At 42.1% G+C, this 20,621-nt stretch overlaps 1 protein-coding gene across 3 annotated transcripts in view; it reads right to left on the bottom strand.

Annotated features, from left to right (window-relative positions):
* Positions 1–11,066: 11,066 nt before the first annotated feature.
* kics2 (KICSTOR subunit 2) overlaps positions 11,067–20,621 on the bottom strand; it is a 50,370-nt gene continuing 40,815 nt past the window's right edge. For all 3 annotated transcript variants that reach the window (XM_060903703.1, XM_060903702.1, XM_060903705.1), the window contains exon 4: positions 11,067–12,890. In XM_060903703.1, coding sequence (XP_060759686.1) covers positions 12,071–12,890 — 820 coding nt within the window. In that variant the 3' untranslated portion in view covers positions 11,067–12,070. The remainder of the gene's footprint in view (positions 12,891–20,621) is intronic.

The raw sequence follows: 20,621 nt of genomic DNA, 5'->3' as shown, positions 1-20,621 counted from the left end.
GTTTTGAACTGGAATTCAAAGTTGGCTCGTGGTATCATTTCCAACGTTGGCTCATGTTTGGGATATTCATAACTATTCATACAACTCGATTCGTCTGAAAAGATACGAGGTTAAAGCTCAAGTTTAATTTTGCTGAATGAACAGCAACTGAGGCCAATAGATAATAAAAATTATTGGTTGTTGTACGGATTGCATGGGCATACATCTGAATTTTTAATAATCGCAAATAGTCAATTAATAGAACCTGGTAGTTTGGAAAAGGAAAAAAAAAAATCTTGATTTGTAATGATTGCACTTGTCAGGTCAAAAAAAAGTAAGGAGGAATGGAGTAAGCATACAAGTTTTTGTCTGAAGTTATACTCGTAACGAATACAGTACAATTCCTTGCAATGGTACTTGAGTATAGAAACAATGTACTATTGCTTAAGTACTTTCCAAAGTAGCAAACTGACATTGAGATGTCCTCTTTTCAATTGATTAGCCCAATGTAATTTTGTCTGTTTAGCCACCAGGGCAGCCATCTTTAAATCCCCCTAGTGAACATTAGATCATGTGTCGTTTCACTGGGTCAATGTTGGCTGCCAATGTTGGACCACCAGTTCTAACGAACTATAAGCCTCCTTTTAAATCCACTTTGTCAACACTGGCAGGGTTGTTGGGGGGAAAAAAAAGTGACAATGTTGGCTGAACATTAGCATAATAGGAAGGGGCCAACATAACCACACAAAATAGACATTAGGTCAATGTCAGCTTGTTACTGTACCTGGCTTCCACGTGATGGATCAATCAGCATCAGACCAATACATTAGCTTACAGTGCTACATCTGTACTGGATTGGACTTTTCCATCTGTTGTGTTTCCGTATCCGTGCTCTGAACATGACCTCAAAAACTACGAGCAGTTACGCCCTATCAGTGCAGTGCAACTTTCTCTTTTAATTACATTACATTAATGGCATTTAGGGGCAGCATGGTGGTGTAGTGGTGAGCACTGCTGCCTCACAGCAAGAAGGCTCTAGGTTTGTGGCCAGTGGGGGCCTTTCTGTGTGGAGTTTGCAGCATGTTCTCCCCGTGTTGACTTGGGACGAAGAATGTCATTTAGTTGGGGGTCGCGCCTGGAGGACGCTCTGGACTCTTGCAATGGTGCATTTGTGGCTGGGGACTGCAGTTGTCATGGGCAGTTTTGCGCTCGGGTTTCCGTTGGTGGGGGGTTTATAGCATCAACGAAGCTGACTTTATGTTAGGACTGTTAATGTTATAGTCGTCATGTCTGTTGTTGCCCAAATGAGGATGGGTTCCCTTTGAGTCTGGTTCCTCTCGAGGTTTCTTCCTCATGTCATCTGAGGGAGTTTTTCCTTGCCCCTGTCGCCACAGGCTTGCTCACTGGGGATAGATTAGGGATAAAATTAGCTCATATTTTAAGTCGTTCAAATTCTGTAAAGCTGCTTTGCGACAATGTTTATTGTTAAAAGCGCTATAGAAATAAACTTGACTTGAATTTAGCAGATGCTCTTATCCAGAGCGACATACAACATACCCAGAGCAGCCTGGGGAGCAGTTGGGGGTTAGGTGCCTTGCTCAGCCATTCCTGCTGGTCCAGGGGAATCAAACCATTGACCTTTTGGTCTCAAACCAATAGGCCATGGCTTCCCCTCTCTCCTATCTGACCAAAGATGTTCTTGTGGTGTTTCCTGACTGCCTAAAAGCTTTTTTTTTTTTTTTCCTCTCTGAGTAAACCAAGATTTTTGTTTTTGTCTTGGCAAAGAGAAGCATGTCGAAGAGCTATATTAATCACACAGACAACACCAAACATAACAAAGGCAGGAAGATCTCATTTACTGTCAGGATCAGATCAGTAATTGGGATATACAGAGCTTTGAGATTGATGTTTAGCATAAATAGGCAGAAAGTGGATTGGAACATCAAAGCAAATACTTTATTATAAAGTCTATCAATTCGGCCGCCATTTTGACAATCCTGAGGCAGTTATTTTCAGTCAGACTCCTCGTCTTATCTGCTTGAACGAGGAGAAACGGCTCAACAGAATGCCGTTTAAAACTTATTTGAAATGACTATTAAATCTGGAAGAAAAAAAAATTAAACATTTTGTTTTTAAAAAGTATTTTTCAGGGTTTCCCTGCTACTGCGCGTTTCTTTCCAACAAACAGAACCTAGTGTGTTGGTCGGTGTGAGATTCTGATAGGCCAGTTGTTTTACACTAGCGTCTTTACGGACAAGATGATTGGTTCTTTTTATTAAGGAGGCGGGACTTGTTGAGTATTACACGTGGACAGAGTGTCTTGTTTGTTTGTCTCTCCACTTCCATCCTCCCTGATCACAGCCATCTGCTCCAACACACCTGTTTACACTTCTTACCTAATTGCCGAGTCCTCAGAGCATGCAAAACACAAATATTTTAAGTGGCAGAGGCACACTAATAATAATATCTCATGTTCTTATCTTTATTTTTAACTCGTGTATTAGGAGTCAGAGTCATTTTGAATGCAAATACAAAGCTCAGTTTCAATGTATTGGGTTGAATACAGTGGGGCAAAAAACAGTGGCGGTTCTAGACCAAAATTACTAGGGGGGCCTAGGTGGGGCCAGTGTTTTTTCAGGGGGGCACATATGGGCAAAACATGGCAATATTTAAGCATTCAAAATGTTTTGTTTATTTAAAACCAAAACAAAATACATTGAGCATAAATACAATGAGATAAACATTGTCTCAATAGCCTAAACATAAAATAAATTGTGCTCAATAAATCTTAAAACCATGTTTCTCTTTTTTGTAAAATAAGATTTCTATTTTTGCATACAATGAACCTTTTCTTCAGACGTGGCTGCACTGGAGTGTCGTCCAAGCACTTGCTGATATCTGGAGAAAGATGAATACAGTAAATATGAGCGTGCTACTGAGAACAACATTTATTTATCATTATTCATTTATTAATTTATTATTATATCTATTATTTTTATTTTATATTTATTAATTATTATTCAGACTTCACACTTTCAGGGTAGGCTATATGAATTGTAGGCCAACACTGCTCACACACACGCATTTGTTCATCACAAACCTGATGGTGCTGTACTTGATATGCATGGTGAATCTGGTTGTCCCAATGACTCGTTGGGTTGTCCCTCATTCTGTCCCTCAATCTGATCCTGAATGTCTTCATCCTCACTCTCAGATTGCCTTTCGGATGCCTCACTTTCCACCTCTCCAACCATCACCTCTGGCTCTCTCTCCACCTCTGGCTCTCTCTCCTCTTTCATAATCTTCATCTTCCTTACTCTATGTTGCTTTTTGCCAACAGGGGCAAAAAAGGACAATGTCCTTCTTGCTCCTTTTCATGATGACAGCCTACAGTAGGCCTATACTAAAAAGTAAACGGAGAGGAATGTAGCCTCTACATATCACAAGGCCATTTGAGTTTTACAAGAAGGTTAAACACTGTCGGTTATTTTACCCATTTCCCAAAAATATTAAGTTAGGCTACTTATTGCTGTGCAACGCACTTTTAAGAAAGCGCAATAAAACGGATTTATTATTGTAGTGAACAACAACAGTAAAACACGGATATGTGCAAACACTGACGTTACAAAGTTGAATAATTTTCCTTCCCTTTGCTTCTTTGCAGTAGCCTAGTCCTTGCAGGGCTGCAGCTGTTAACTCTCACGTCCGAAGTTTACAATTCGCACTGCTGCTGGTCTTTCTGCTGCAGGTAACAGTGTGCGTGTAGCGCTTTAAGGAGTCCGTGTAGAACACTCCGTCATGTCAGTTCCGATCTTCGAGCCAGCACACGTCGAAATTAATAAAGCTTATTATCTGTTCAGCACAGGGGCCACAACAGGGGCCAGGAGCAATTTTACAGGGGCACTGGCCCCCCCGGCCCCTGTTTAAAACCGCCTATGGCAAAAAAGTATTTAGTCAGTCACCAATTGTGCAAGTTCTCCCACTTAAAAAGATGAGAGAGGCCTGTAATTTTCATCATAGGTATACCTCAACTATGAGAAAAAAAAATGGGGGGAAAGAATCCAGGAAATCACATTGTAGGATTTTTAAAGAATTTATTTGCAAATTATGGTGGAAAATAAGTATTTGGTCAATAACAAAAGTTCATCTCAATACTTTGTTATATACCCTTTGTTGGCAATGACAGACGTCAAACGTTTTCTGTAAGTCTTCACAAGGTTTTCACACACTGTTGCTGGTATTTTGGCCCATTCCTCCATGCAGATCTCCTCTAGAGCAGTGATGTTTTGGGGCTGTCGCTGGGCAACACGGACTTTCAACTCCGTCCAAAGATTTTCTATGGGGTTGAGATCTGGAGACTGGCTAGGCCACTCCAGGACCTTGAAATGCTTCTTACGAAGCCACTCCTTTGTTGCCCGGGCGGTGTGTTTGGGATCATTGTCATGCTGAAAGACCCAGCCACGTTTCATCTTCAATGCCCTTGCTGATAGAAGGAGGTTTTCACTCAAATTCTCACGATACATGGCCCCATTCATTCTTTCCTTTACACGGATCAGTCGTCCTGGTCCCTTTGCAGAAAAACAGCCCCAAAGCATGATGTTTCCACCCCCATGCTTCACAGTAGGTATGGTGTTCTTTGGATGCAACTCAGCATTCTTTCTCCTCCAAACACGACAAGTTGAGTTTTTACCAAAAAGTTCTATTTTGGTTTCATCTGACCATATGACATTCTCCCAATCCTCTTCTGGATCATCCAAATGCTCTCTAGCAAACTTCAGACGGGCCTGGACATGTACTGGCTTAAGCAGGGGGGCACGTCTGGCACTGCAGGATTTGAGTCCCTGGCGGCGTAGTGTGTTACTGATGGTAGCCTTTGTTACTTTGGTCCCAGCTCTCTGCAGGTCATTCACTAGGTCCCCCCGTGTGGTTCTGGGATTTTTGCTCACCGTTCTTGTGATCATTTTGACCCCACACGGTGAGATCTTGCGTGGAGCCCCAGATCGAGGGAGATTATCAGTGGTCTTGTATGTCTTCCATTTTCTAATAATTGCTCCCACAGTTGATTTCTTCACACCAAGCTGCTTACCTATTGCAGATTCAGTCTTCCCAGCCTGGTGCAGGTCTACAATTTTGTTTCTGGTGTCCTTTGACAGCTCTTTGGTCTTGGCCATAGTGGAATTTGGAGTGTGACTGTTTGAGGTTGTGGACAGGTGTCTTTTATACTGATAACGAGTTCAAACAGGTGCCATTAATACAGGTAACGAGTGGAGGACAGAGGAGCCTCTTAAAGAAGTTGTTACAGGTCTGTGAGAGCCAGAAATCTTGCTTGTTTGTAGGTGACCAAATACTTATTTTACCGAGGAATTTACCAATTAATTCATTAAAAATCCTACAATGTGATTTCCTGGATTCTTTCCCCCCATTCTGTCTCTCATAGTTGAAGTGTACCTATGATGAAAATTACAGGCCTCTCTCATCTTTTAAAGTGGGAGAACTTGCACAATTGGTGGCTGACTAAATACTTTTTTGCCCCATTGTATGTATCATACTTGTACCTTCTGAAACTGAATCAAATCAATCATCAATTTCAGAATAAAAAAGAATTCAGTCTCACCGTGGGTTAGTGGTTAGCACTGTCGTCTCAAATAAAGGTTTCTTCTTCTTTAATTCACTTTTTGTTTTAAAATTCGCTTTCAATATAACATCCAGGTCACTTGCCTACAAAAGAAATTGCAGGCGCGCGCAACACAAAATCTCTCAACTCTCACCTCAGCCCCTCCCACGCACTGCAGCATATTCAGGTTCAGATTTTTTATTGCACTTTTGCAAACCATGAAGTTCAACTTCACTTCAAAATTCCATTTCAGATGGTATGATTTGAGAGCTGTAGTCCACAACTGTCAAACCCAAGACAAGTAGTCCAAAGCCAGGACTAGCTGAGCTCGAGTTAAGACCAAATCTTAAGATGGTTGAGGCCAAGTCAAGTCAACTTTATTGTCAAATATGCTATACATGCTCGACATACAGCACAGATGAAATATCAGTCCTCTCTGACCCACGGTGCAAACTGGCAATGCAATAAATAAAAACAGAATAATTGAAAAAAAAACAATATAAACAGTATAACACTCAAGCTTGAGTCAGATTAAATCAAGTCAAGATTGAGTCCAGATTAAATCAAGACTGAGTCAAGACCGTAAATGAAAACCATCAAATCTTTTTTTGAGGCCAGGACTTCAACGAGTTGGCTTCGATTTTTCATTGCGCAAGGCTGTTTTCTGGAGCAGGGAATTAACAGCACAAACATTATTTTAAAAACTCAAGTCCAAGGCTATATTTAGTGAGACCAATTCATGATTGAGACGAGTCCAAATCAATACGCAAAACAGCTCAAGACCAGACTCCATCGGATGCTTTAAGGGTTCATTCAGAACAAAATGAGATTGCACCTTTGATCCAGGCTCACTGGTTATTTTACCAGGTAAAAACACACCATACACTGTAATGCCACTTTTCCACTACCAACGCGGCTGAGTTCAGCTGAGTGGGGCTGTTGGAGTTGCATTTCGACTACAACCGCGCTGAACCGTGCTGGCTGGAAGTGGGTGGACACATTGGGTGGAGTTAGCGAAAGTGGGTGGACGTCAGGTGATGCCGTTCGGCGGCGCAAACAGTGACATCAGTGATCTTTTAAGCAGTAGTCTCACGACCCGGAGAGTAAACAATAAACATGGAGGACATGGAGTCGTTAGTGTTGCTGGTCTTGGTGCTGTGGCTTGTTGTCACCTACAACGCCAACAGATACTGGCAAGAGCGTATAGATGAGGCGAGGCGCATAAGGCTTCAGAAATTCTCGTAATTCGTAATTGTCCTTCTTCCGGTTTTACGGTGTTTACAGATCCCAGCGTGCTCGCGGGGCGTGTGTGGGCATGTGAGGACACTCCTCCTCACCAATCAGTGCACAGGGGAGTGTCTGCTCACGCCCCCAGCCTCACTCGGCTCGGTTTGGCTCGCTTCAGCCCCACTCCAAAACCGTGCGAGTTTTGGGGGCTGAGCAGGGCTGAAGCGAGCTGAGTCGTACTGTTCTTAGATAGTCGAAACGCGAGCCGTGTCGGACTGAAGTGAGCTGAAAAAGGGTAGTGGAAAAGGGCCATAAGTCACTTACAGTGCTGAACGTAAATGAGTGCACCCCCTTTGAAAAGTAACATTTTAAACAATCTCTCAATGAACACAATTTCCAAAATGTTGACAAGTTTAATATAACATCTATTTACCTTATAACGTGAAAGTAAGGTTAATAATAGAACTTAGATTACACATTTTTCAGTTTTACTCAAATTAGGGTGGTGCAAAAATGAGTGCACCCCACAACAAAAACTACTACATCTAGTACTTTGTATGGCCTCCATGATTTTTAATGACAGCACCAAGTCTTCTAGGCATGGAATGAACAAGTTGGCGACATTTTGCAACATCGATCTTTTTCCATTCTTCAACAATGACCTCTTTTAGTGACTGGATGCTGGATGGAGAGTGATGCTCAACTTGTCTCTTCAGAATTCCCCAAAGAAAATAATTTCTTTCCACCACAAAGGTGAAGGCTACAAGAAGATCAGCAAAGCTTTACTTATCAGTCAGAATACTGTAGCAAAAGTGGTACAAAAATTTAAGAAAGATGGAACTGCAACCATCTCACAGAGACGTCCAGGTCGTCTACGGAAGTTAACACCTCGACAGGAGCGTCTTCTGATGAGAAGGGTTGAAGAAAATCGGCATGCAAGTTCACTGCAGTTATCTAAAGAAGTAGAAAGCCAAACTGGGGTGACTATTTCCCGTGACACAATATGGCGTACACTGCAGAGGAATGGCATGCATGGATGTCGTCCACGAAAGAAGCCTCTCCTAAAGCCCAGGCACAAAAAAGCCCGCCTAGAGTTTGCCAGGGCCCATGGTGACAAAGATGAAGACTACTGGGACTCTATACTCTGGAGTGATGAGACCAAGATAAATGTTTTTGGAACTGATGGCTTCAAAACTGCATGGCGTCGCAAAGGTGAGGAATACAAAGAAAAATGCCTGGTGCCTACAGTGAAACATGGTGGTGGCAGTGTCCTTATGTGGGGCTGCATGAGTGCTGCTGGTGTCGGGGAGCTGCATTTCATTGATGGCATCATGAATTCACAGACGTATTGCTCGATACTGAAAGAGAAGATGCTAGCATCACTCCGTGCCCTTGGTCGTCGTGCACTTTTCCAACATGACTAAACACACATCTAAGGTCGCTGTTGGGTTTCTGAAGAAGAACAGGGTGAAAATGATTCAGTGGCCAAGTCCGTCTCCTGATCTGAACCCAATCGAACACCTATGGGGAATTCTGAAGAGACAAGTTGAGCATCACTCTCCATCCAGCATCCAGTCACTAAAAGAGGTCGTTGTTGAAGAATGGAAAAAGATTGATGTAAAATGTCGCCAACTTGTTCATTCCATGCCTAGAAGACTTGGTGCTGTCATTAAAAATCATGGAGGCCATACAAAGTACTAGATGTAGTAGTTTGTGTTGTGGGGTGTACTCATTTTTGCACCACCCTAATTTGAGTAAAACTGAAAAAATGTGTAATCTAAGTTATATTATTAACCTTACTTTCACGTTATAAGTTAAACAGATGTTATATTAAACTTTGTCTCGTCAACATTTTGGAAATTGTGTTCATTGAGAGATTGTTTAAAATGTTACTTTTCAAAGGGGGTGCACTCATTTACGCTCAGCACTGTGTATGTATAATTAGAGTGTAGCTGTTAAGAGCTCCTAGAGCTCATTGGACCAACCCAAGCCAAGAAGCCTTTGTCAATACATTTCTGAGTGGATAGTATCTCCATCCTTGACTCTTGTATGCTGCATAAATGGGAATAAAAAATAAAAAAAAAAATTTTTTTTGAGAGTTCAAATCGACCGCAAAATTGGCATTCGAGCTGCCCCAGTGAGCCAGCCAGCCCCGGGTGCGTGACGTCACAGCGGTAACCGGTTTTAAGGCCGAGGCCTTTGACAGTTATAGACTAAAGCCAGACTCAGCAGGCGAGAGTGGTTGCAATGGCCTCTTCATTCAGATTTATTGGAGATTCTTCAGATTCCTCAGACAGTAATACATCTGACTGTGATAGTCCTGAAATTAGTGTGTGTGTACATGCTACTGCTATACACATAGAACCGTATCAGTTCGAACCATCGGAAAGTGAATCTGATAGTAACACGTCAGCCACAGAGGCTCCCACCTTACGAAATAAAACCAGAGAACAAAGCCGTCTAGAGAACTGGATGGAACTGAACTGACAGTCTCATGTGACTCATTAAAACAGGATGGGTGTTATAACTTATGCAACATCCATGTACATGCATGCATTTTCACTGAAAAAACTTAAAAGGCTAATTAAATAATCAGATGAACTGAGACAATCACATTCTGAAGCAAATTAAATAATCTTATACCGCTAACTTAAACACAAGTTACGTGTATTCATCTAAATGCAGGTAAACGAGTGGTGTGATGTAACCAAATGAGAGTCGCATCTTACCTGTGTTCTCGCTTCTTGAAGGCCGATCTTGTAGCCGATTGTTTTGAAACAATCTGACTTTCAGTTCTCCGTTCATTTACTTCTTCCACGTAAGGGCGAGATATTGCTGCTGAGGCAAGCATATCCAGTGGAGAAATCAGACAGCTGGTCCACTCATTCTCCATTTTCTCCATACCGAGTACTCCGCCATTACTGCTCGGCTCACACTCCGGAAGAACTGGTGCAACTGAACTTACTTTCCTTTTCTTGTTTTCTTTTCCTTTAAATTGTTGGTGCTGCACCCTCTTTCAATATGGGCTTATAGCCAACGCTCCTCAACAGATCAGAGGTTTCGTCCGAGTCCTCAGTAAAACGTGCCCATGAATTTCTCGCAAAATGCGTCCAAATCTTTGCAGTTTGAGCATTCTTGGGCCGTGAATGCAACATAAATCCACCTTCCGTCGTGTTACTGCACCATCCAGCAACACATCTACATGGCATGGTGATAAATTAGCTCAAAATGGAGGATCGGAGTCGCAGTCAGCTGTGTGTTTTAGTATAGCGGAAATGGTGACGAGACTGATAGACTTCCTGCGCTGACATCACAGATGTCAAGGTCATTCACTCAGACCGCTACCTATATGAATCATTTTACTTGTAAAAATCACTATATTCTCATTATCTCTAGCCGCTTTATCCTGTTCTACAGGGTCGCAGGCAAGCTGGAGCCTATCCCAGCTGACTACGGGCGAAAGGCGGGGTACACCCTGGACAAGTCGCCAGGTCATCACAGGGCTGACACATAGACACAGACAACCATTCACACTCACATTTACACCTACGCTCAATTTAGAGTCACCAGTTAACCTAACCTGCATGTCTTTGGACTGTGGGGGAAACCGGAGCACCCGGAGGAAACCCACGCGGACACGGGGAGAACATGCAAACTCCACACAGAAAGGCCCTCGTCGGCCACGGGGCTCGAACCCGGACCTTCTTGCTGTGAGGCGACAGCGCTAACCACTACACCACCGTGCCGCCCCTAGATTTATTGTTAACACTTAAAACTATTCCTATACCATTCTTGAGATCTCAAGGCATTTATAAACAAAAAGTGAGGCAGGCCATGGTTCTGCAGATCTCCTTTAAGCACACAGTGAAATTTAACCTCTGCATTTAACCCATCTGAAGCAGAGAGCACACAGATATACCCAGAGCAGTGGGCAGCTGTGCTACAGCGCCCAGTTGTGGGTTAGGTGCCTTGTTCAAGGGCACTTCAGCCCAAGGCTGCCCCATGTAAACCTAACCACGTCTTTGGGGGAAACCGGAGCATCCAGAGGAAACCCACACAGACACAGAGAACATGCAAATTCCACACAAAGCCCCCCACCCCCCCATCAGTTGCTGGGTTCGAACCCAGAACCTTCTTGCTGTGAGGCGACAGTGCTAACCACTACACCACCGAGCTGACCATGATTGTAAACAAGAGGTTTAGTTTTCATTAGAAAAGGCTTTAGAAAGAGACAAATAACAGCAGGACAGTTTAACATTCCAGTTTATTCACACATCAAGTGTCGATTCATATACGGTAGATGAGAGGAGGAAAAAAAAAAAAGGCACAAGGAGTTCACAAGTTCTTTAATTCCTGTAAAATGTTATTTCACATTATTTAAAGCCACAAATCAAGAATAACAGCAACTTCAATTTGTTTTATGTTCCACAAAAAACAGCTGCTTACCCAAAACATTAAGGTGCAGTCAGAAATTAGCTAAAGCTGGGACGTTCTGAAGCTCAAACTTCAAACCAATAAAGCCAGTAATGCGTTTGTTCACTCCAAAGTCATTCTCTCAGCTCGAACAACTTCCTGAACTGACCAGTAGAAACTTTTCTTTGTGCCGACTGGTTGGATGGTGGTGGTCCACATCATTCCTCCCCCCACTTTCCAAAGAATAGCATTTTTGTTCCAAGCAGATTTTTTTTTTTTAATTTAAGCTGCAGGAATGTGAGGCGAACTTCACCAAAAAGACGTCCAAAAGTATTCAGACTTAATCGTTAACGGCGCCTTTAAAGCTATCGTTCATTTACGAGCACATGAACAGTGAAATCCTCCCAGTGCTTTATAAACTCGTAATGAATAAAAGTGATTGTAAATCAATGTCGCAAAGAGATTAAAGTTATCCAAATTTTATTTTTGTAAATGGTCAAAAAAAATTAAATTAACCAGCTCTTAAAAATGTTATTCATTGCATATTAAAAAAAAATAAGGTGAACTGTAATTGTTTCATAGCAGCAGGAGTGGAAAAAAAATAAATTACTAAAAATATATACATTAAAAAAAAAAAAACCTGTGGTCTGATTGGTCACAAGATCAAAAGAAAACTGGCTACTGGACCTCTGGTGTTTCTTCAAGATTAAAATGATAATACTAAAAGTTTCAGCAGCACAATGATTCATAGAAATTGTTTAATCAGATAGATGAGATGTTCTAACTTAAAGCCGTGGTTAATGAACGTTAGATATGAAGTAGGTCACATGATCACGTTCAGCCTTTGGAGCCTGGCTTGAGTGTGCTGAAGGGTTTGGAGTTCCTCAGCGAGCCAGAAATCTCGTGCAGAAAGCCCACGATGTGCGAATCCTTCTCTGCTTTCTTGCCATCGAAGATCACAACAAGCGTGAAGTGAGGCTCTGGTCTCGTCATGAAGTACGTACTCTGGACCTTGTCGTCGTAAAAGTACGTCACCTTGTCGAGTGTGTTGAGCTCGTTGGCACGGTCGCTCATGATCATGATGACGTTGGGCCAGTGGTTTAACGGCCGCTCGCCACCTGGAACCGAGACCACAGCAGGGAACTGGTCCACGCCTTTGGGAGCCTCTCGATACGAATGTGGATGGTGGTACCCGTGGCCCTGGAAGCTCTCCATGCCACGGTTATCAAACACCAGTGAAACGTTGGTGGCGTCATGCTTTCGCACGAAGGCTGAGATCTTTCCAAAGTAATCAGGCGAGGTGCGAGCGGTCAGCGCCTTCATCTCAGAGGGCGGGGCTTGCCGACTCAGCGCTTCATGAAAATAGAAGCTGAACTTGGACAAAAGCGCCCCCTGGAGACGCTGCAACCATGAATACAAGTGCGGCGGCTGCACGGCCTTCTGGGACTGGCCGCCGAACAGGTGCTTGCGGGTCTCGCGCTGGCGCTCAAACACATGAGCCCACGTCTGCAGTTTGGCGTGAGCTCCGTGCAAGTTGAGCAGCGAAGGCAGGAAGTGCCACTCTGAGATCTGAGCCTGGCAGCGCAGCAGCTGCGCCAAAACGTCCACCTCCACCTGGAACCCACTCTCCAGACGACTCAGGATGGGATGATGGAACCTGCAGCAAAGAGAAACAAAATGGTCGTCACGGAACACACAAAATGGATGGATGGATGGATAGAAAGCGTTGAGAACAGAATAACTGGAATCAGATGGAACAAATGCGAGACGCGTCAACGTGTGTGTACGTTCGAGACATTATACCAGTACGCTTCTCCAGGCTCATTAGTGTTCAAGACCAGAGTCGTGAATATGGCACCGCTGCTTTTAGCTCATTACATCACCTCTGTATTCAGAGCCAGCATGCGAATGCTTCACCCCTGACTGAACATTAATTACGCATCTTAGCAGGCAGCAAGAGCGTGAGAGAGAATGAAGGAGTGAGAGACAAAGTGAAGAGGAAAGCGAGAGAAACTAAAATAAATAAAATGGGGGTCGATAAAAGCAAGAGTATGCAGACAGACAGCGGAAGGGTTTCGAGTTTTTAATCAAATCAATCAGAGTCTGACTGATATCAGTTGGGTAATAAAATCAGAATTATAATTTGGATTTAAAAAAAAAAAAAAAGACATGCTGATAAAACACCAACAGCACCTGTGCACATGCTGCACGGCGGTCTGGAGGAGAAATTTCAGCGGTTTGAACCAACCACTTGGAACAACAAATATTTGGCTGCTCGTTGAGAAAGGAACGAGTTTTCACAGACCTTCATTTGCAGCTCTGGTCTGATCAGTGAAAGGATGTGAACACATGGCTTGCTACAAACGCTGAGGTGGACAGTAGCAGTTAAGTGTTCAACCAACCAGCACACGATATATAAAGATATTCTCATCCTGATACTCCAGTTTGTCAAGCAGCACTTCTTTATTACTGTAATGCATTTTTTTTCCTTTTAGTGGTAAACATTTCTCTGGACATGTATATTCAAATCCAACAGTCTGTGTGATCTGTTACTTAAGCCATTCGGTAGTCATTTTTAAGGAGATACATCTATACAGTATATACACACAGTACACCGGTCAGAAAAGTTTGTACACCCCTACTCGTTCATATGTTTTTCTGCATTTTGTATTTTCTACATTGTAGAACAATACCGAAGACATCAAAACTATAAAATAACATCTGGAACACACATACATGTTTTTACCTATTATTTTTACCATAATGTATGTATATTGATTCTTTTAATATGCATCTGGCCCATGGACAACAGACGTAAAATAGCCATTTTGGCCAATTCTGGCACATTTACATTTTATGTTTATTAATGTGTACTGTCCATGTCAAATAAACTTCATTTAAAAAAAAAAAAAAAAAAAAAAAAATTTACCAGCTGGGAGGTCCGTATGGTGAAATACCGTGACCGAGTTCTTGAAAGTACTGAGCGAGGCCCTCTGGGCCGAGGTCAGTATTCAAGGCCGAGGTCACGGTATTTCACCATACGGACCGACCTTAAGCTGGCAAATAATATATTTATTTTTTTCTTTACCAAATTCTAACAGAAAACGAGAGCGCCCGAAAGGGAAAACCGAGCCGAGCCACCATTTTGAATCCTCATTCATGGCTGTAATGCAAATGGCTTCCTCCTCGGTATACAAGTGCACTTCCATGGCAGGAAAAAAAAAAAAAAAAACTACATTTTGCCGCCTATGTAGTCCCCTATTTATACAAATAGGAGTCATTCAGGATTCAGCCATGTTTTTGCTCGGCGTTAGCAATAGTTAGAGGTTTTTAGCTTTCTCCTGAAATGTTTTATTTTATTTCTTCTTCCTCAGGGTAGTAAAACTTGCTTTCGCTGTGAACACTGTCGTTATCGCTATCCATGCTGTAAAATTAATGCTATTATACTGAGAAATGCTGGCAAAAATTTACAAGATTTTTGATACTTATAAATCTTATTTAAAAAAAAAAAAAAAGGTTGACAAAAAAAAAAAAATGCTACCAATGTTTTTTGTTGTGAACAAACGAGTCACCAGAGGTCCGTAACCGGGGTCTGTATTGTAGGATACAGACCCACTCGCCAGCCAATCAGAGCGCAGGATTTGATGGAAACTGAACCACGAAAAAAAATAAGCAATTATTGGATGAGGTTGAAGAAAGTATCGTGATGTGTTAGTGGCGGGGAAGCAATTAAATTATTTGCCGATACCGAAGGCAGAGACACTTAAATATATTTTAAAATAAACAAACAAACAAACAAACAAACAAAAACAAACCCATCCACCCCCACCATGATATGTTCCACAATACAGGGTGTTTCAAAAAAAAAAAAAAAGTATATCATTTCACAATCTAATAACTTTGCCAATTCTTGTTCAACTGACCTCAAATTTTAACAGCATGTGTGGAAACAGGTCAAAATTTTCATCTTTAAATATTTGTTTTTATCTTTTTAGGTATAGAAATGCCATTCACTGGAGAAGAAAAGGCGTTGTGTGTGTGTTAGAGTTAAGCTCCAACACAGTCGAACAAGACTGCAGCGTGCATTTCTGAGAGAGAGAATTCTCTAAACATGCACCAACTGCGATGCAGATTTGGACACGGCGCAGACAGTTCAGAGAGGAAGGCCGTCTCTCTCTGTGTGAGCGCGCGCGTCGTGTCTCAGGCAGCGCACATATTGAAAATTTGTGAAATCGTTCATGGAATCCACATACCTTTGAATTTCTCATTCAAATTTTGAGGAATAAATCTTATATTGCTCAACATTAAGCCTGTTCAGGTTCATTTGCCGAGACTCTAGTTTCTGGGATATTTACATCTCAAATAACATTACTTTTTTAAAAACACCCTGTTAATTAAATAAAGTGTTTATTTTTCAAGTTTTAAGTGTGATCAATGCTTAATGTTTAATGCTTTATAGCGTCTTTAAACTTGATAGATTTTTGCTATTTTTTTTCGTTTCCGGTTGAGAGTACGTCGTGCGCATTTTGGCTGCCGCTTCTCACCGGAGCTTTTTTTTTGTTTTATTTTATTTATTTATTTTTTCCTGTGTGTTTGAGTGTTTTGTCCGCCGGTGGTGGTGTAGCTCCAGACCCAGTTTTGGGCGTCGGTTCCCTCCAGGCCTTGGTTCGCTGTGGGTGATGCCTGTGCTCCCAGCTGTGGACTGCAGTGAGCTCGCTGAAACCCCTTTAAAGACCTGGATCTTAGTTAAACAAGACGGAGAAGTGATCACGGCGCATTGTAACTGTACGGCTGGGGAAGAATTTTGTCGAGACCTTCCTGCATATGGACTTTGTGAGGAGTAAACAAAGAAACAGCTGGGGACTTTAGCGCTTCGTGACTTTAAAAAAAAAAAGTACCATAAAATAGCAGCACATTGCAAGAAAAGTACTTTGAAAACACTAAGGACAGAGCTGAGAGGGGAATCTAAACCTTTCACCAAGTGATCACTGCAAAACTCGAGCATGCTTCGACTCGGCTCCCTTCGATTTCAGTGAGAGGTTCAAAAGCCACCTTTCTCGACGTCTTTTTGTGAAATCCTGTGTTCGTTCACCCTTTTTTATTAGTTCACGGGGAACCCTGAAGAAACTTTTATCAGTTTTACAATTTGATCGATTCGAACAACCTAAAACAACACAAGCGTAAGGCATTTTTCATGCGAGCAATGCAGCTTCTCCGTACAAACCAGGGGCGATTTCTCAGAGACAACAAGGGAAGCCGAGCTTCCCCTAAAATTCTCTCCCCAAACTGCGGCGTCTACGACGTTGAATTCTCATTAAAACAATAACTTGCATAACATAAATACAATCTTGGGCATATATTATGTTCATAACTATCCTGTAACTTATTTGAGTGATGTCTGACGAACTTGCAGTTCGCTACGAGAATCACCTTTGCTGCCAGGCTGTAACCTTTCTTATTTCAATGGGCTCTATGGACTGGCAGCAGCGTTGCCAGATTGGGCGGTTTTAAGTGCATTTTGGCAGGTTTTGAACATATTTTGGGATGGAAAACGTCAGCAGTATCTGGCAACACTGACTCGCAGCCGGGTATCCGTTGCAGTCTACGAGACGGCTCTGAACAGCCAATTTCGACTAGTTGTTATTGGTTAAAAAATCAACAAAATCGTCACTTCCAGGGAAGCCGGGCTTCTCTGGGACTAATGAGACAGTGGGAGGGACAAGAAGCCAGGCTGATAAAGGATTATTGGAAGTAGTGTTTGAAAGACATGAGGAGGGCGGTACTTCAGCGAGGAACACAGAAGTATGATCAGTCAGTCCCCAGCGGATGTCGAGAAAGTGTAGTCGTGTGCCAAAGTGCTGTCCGAATTTCTTTTCATATAAACGGTTCTTCTCATTGATGTCTCTGTACATTACTCTGTAAATAAATGTAAATATTACTCGTTGTGCTCCGTTAACTTTCATCCATTCTATCAGTTTGATCATTCGTGAATTCACTCGTTTATTTCATTTGTAGTTCAATCTGGTTGTAGGCTAGCTTGAGCCTTATTGGGATCTGCAGTGCTAGCTGCTAACAGAAATTGGTGAAGTCTCTGGAAAGCACAACCAGCTGGTATGACAGGGTCACAGACCATTTTCTGGAAAAGGAGCGGAGGGCAGAATTTGTGTATAAATAGTGTTCATGTTCATGAATCTGAAGTGTGTATTGTTCAGTAATGTTAAGAGAATGGTGGGCTCTGTGTTATAGGTTATACCTGGGTATAATCTTCAAGGTTCTGTGTGTTGCATAGCCTACCTGGTTATGAATTTCCAGACTGTGTTGCAGAAGATGTTCAAGGATGTGTTGCACAGCTGGGTGTTGTGTTAAAGACTCTGTGTTGCATATCAGGGTATGATGTTCAAGGCTCTTCATTGAATAGCCAGTGATTTTTGGATGTTTGATATTTTTGATTAAGGATATGAGGCACTAGCCTGGCAAGCCAGACTATAACATGAAATGTACAAGCAAAAATACTTTCTGCCACTAGGTAGGGTTGTCTAGTTCACTGTGCTAATGGGGCACACCTTTCTATGCTTTGATATCCGGCCTACAGGTTTTACGATGAATGCGTAAAATGGGCTTCCCCTGTTTTAAGAACCAGCAGCCGCCACTGGTACAAACGCTTTGTCAACTGAGCTTTAGTAGACCACCAGCTAAAGTTCTGAATAACGAATGAGGTTTTTTTTCAGCAGGGTCTTGACTATAAAATTTTTCACGTTCTATTCGCTAGTATTGATATGAATTAGCATGCGTACGTTCCGACTCAACGTGGAAGATATTTTTATAATCTGTCACTGGGACGTTTCTTTATTTCCTCTTTGCAGTGAGTAAGTAAGATGGTCCAGTCTCTCCATCCTTCAAGGTCAGGGTCATCTAACCAGGCTTTAATCTCATTCTGACCCAGACGCTGATGAGCACAGGGCCTGTCCAGGAGCACTCGCTGAATGATTAATTGATCAGATAACGGTGTAGAGATCCGCTCCCCCCTCCCTCTCTCTATTACTTACAACCTGGCATTGTTCCTCTCCATCTCTCTCCACAGCTGCATCTCTTTCCCAGAGTGCAGAGTTCACCTTGAGCAGAGATCTCATTGGCATCCTTCACACACACAGTTACTCCTTCCTCGTGAACAATCCTGTTAGGCTGATGGAATATTTGTGCATTTTTAGTCTTTGCATTTAAATTTAGGTTTTATAAATATTAAAAAAAGCAAGCAATCTGTCAAATTCTGGTCAAATAACAGACCAAATACTGGGGGGGATACAATTAACTAACATACAGTAGCTTTGTCTCCAAGTTTTCTAGACAGTACAAATTAATTCTAATCATTTAGATCTCATTAAAGAAGAACTGAAGTCATTTTTAAACTGGCTTTATTTCTTAATTAACGTGTGATTCAATTACGTTTTCGGTTTTAGTAACCTTATATCGTGACCCGTATTGGCAACTAATCGCAATTAAATATTATACTTATCGGTCTGTTCGGTTTTTAGCCGTGTTGAATTTAGTTCGTTTGGTCCACGGCGGGCGTCGCTTATCCGCGCGACCTTCATGCGACTTCGAAACATGAAGGGTCAGCGCCGCCATTTTGAAAACTGTTTTCCAAACAAAGTATTGCACAAAAACGAGTTTAAATGACGATTACTGCCGACTTTTTTCAAACTTCCCTGATTGCTATCAAACAAACAAAACTTCCGGCTTGATTACATCAGCATTCCAAAAGAGGGCGCGCGCGCGTCTTTTGACGACGTTGGCAGATGTCGGTCACTTTGATTTCCGCTGTACGTTTTACTTCCTTCCGACGATGTGTCGAACAGGTCTCAACGCATCTCGTTTACGGCCGTCGCTTTGACATATGGACTGATATTACAGAGCATATTTCAAACACTCAGAACTTGCTACAGCAGCGACAAAATAGCGATCAAAAATGCATTCCGATATTTAATAAAATGAGAAATAGAATTTTGATTTAAAAAATTTTTGCCTTCAGTTCTCCTTCAAGTCAGGAATAAATCATTCAGGGACGGTCTGTTATAGGAAAGTAATCAATCAATCAATGACATGGTGGTGTGATGCAGCCGGACATAAGCGGCATAACTTCCCATACTGAAGTTAATTTATTTTGCACCTCTGGTGACATTTCATTCGCCTTATACCACAGCGACTTACCAACCAACCCAATTGTTAATTTAACAAATTTTTTGCATTTTATTCAGTTTATAATTAGCTTTAAATGTTGTAGAACATCCACGAGTTTGCATGTTCTCCCCTGTGCCTGTGTGGGTTTCCTCTGGTTTCTTCCACAGTCGAAGGACATGCAGGTTAGGCTAACTGGTGGCTCTAAAAATTGTCCATAGGTGTGAATGGTTGAGAGGAGAAAATCTCTATAATAATCCAGTAGAAGGCAACGGGAAACCACGACTGTACAGGGAGTGCAGAATTATTAGGCAAGTTGTATTTTTGAGGATTAGTTTTATTATTGAAAAACAACTATGTTCTTGATGAACCCAAAAGACTCATAAATATCAAAACTGAGTATTTTTGGAAGTTGGAGTAGGGCTTTCTTAGTTTTAGCTATCTTAGGAGGATATCTGTGTGTGCAGGTGACTATAACTGTGCATAATTATTAGGCAACTTAACAAAAAACAAACATATACCCATTTCACTCATTTATTTTCACCAGGGAAACCAATATAACAACTCAACATTCACTAATATACATTGCTGGCATTCAAAAAAAAACCAAAAACAAATCAGTGACTAATATAGCCGCCTTTCTTTACAAGGACACTCAAAAGCCTGCCATCCATGGATTCGGTCAGTGTTTTGATCTGTTTGCGATCTACATTGCATGCAGCAGCAACCACAGCCTCCCAGACACTGTTCAGAGATGTGTACTGTTTCCCCTCCTTGTAGATCTCACATTTGATGAGGGACCACAGGTTTTCTATGGGGTTCAGATCAGGTGAACAAGGAGGCCACGTCATTAATCTTTCTTCCTTTAGACCCTTTCTGGCCAGCCATGCTGTGGAGTACTTGGATGCGTGTGATGGAGCATTGTCCTGCATGAAAATCATGTTTTTCTTGAAGGATGCTGACTTCTTCCTGTACCACTGCTTGAAGGTGTCTTCCAAAAACTGACAATAGGACTGGGAGTTGAGCTTGACGCCATCCTCAACCCGAAAAGGTCCCACAAGCTCATCTTTGATGATACCAGCCCATACCAGTACCCCACCTCCACCTTGCTGGCGTCTGAGTCGGACTGGAGCTCTCTGCCCTTTGCTGATCCAGCCACGAGCCCATCCATCTGGCCCATCAAGACTCACTCTCATTTCATCTGTCCATAAGA

The sequence above is a fragment of the Neoarius graeffei genome, chromosome 21 (assembly GCF_027579695.1).
Source record: "Neoarius graeffei isolate fNeoGra1 chromosome 21, fNeoGra1.pri, whole genome shotgun sequence".
Taxonomy (NCBI): Eukaryota; Metazoa; Chordata; class Actinopteri; order Siluriformes; family Ariidae; genus Neoarius; species Neoarius graeffei.
This window is presented reverse-complemented; position numbering and strand designations above follow the sequence as displayed.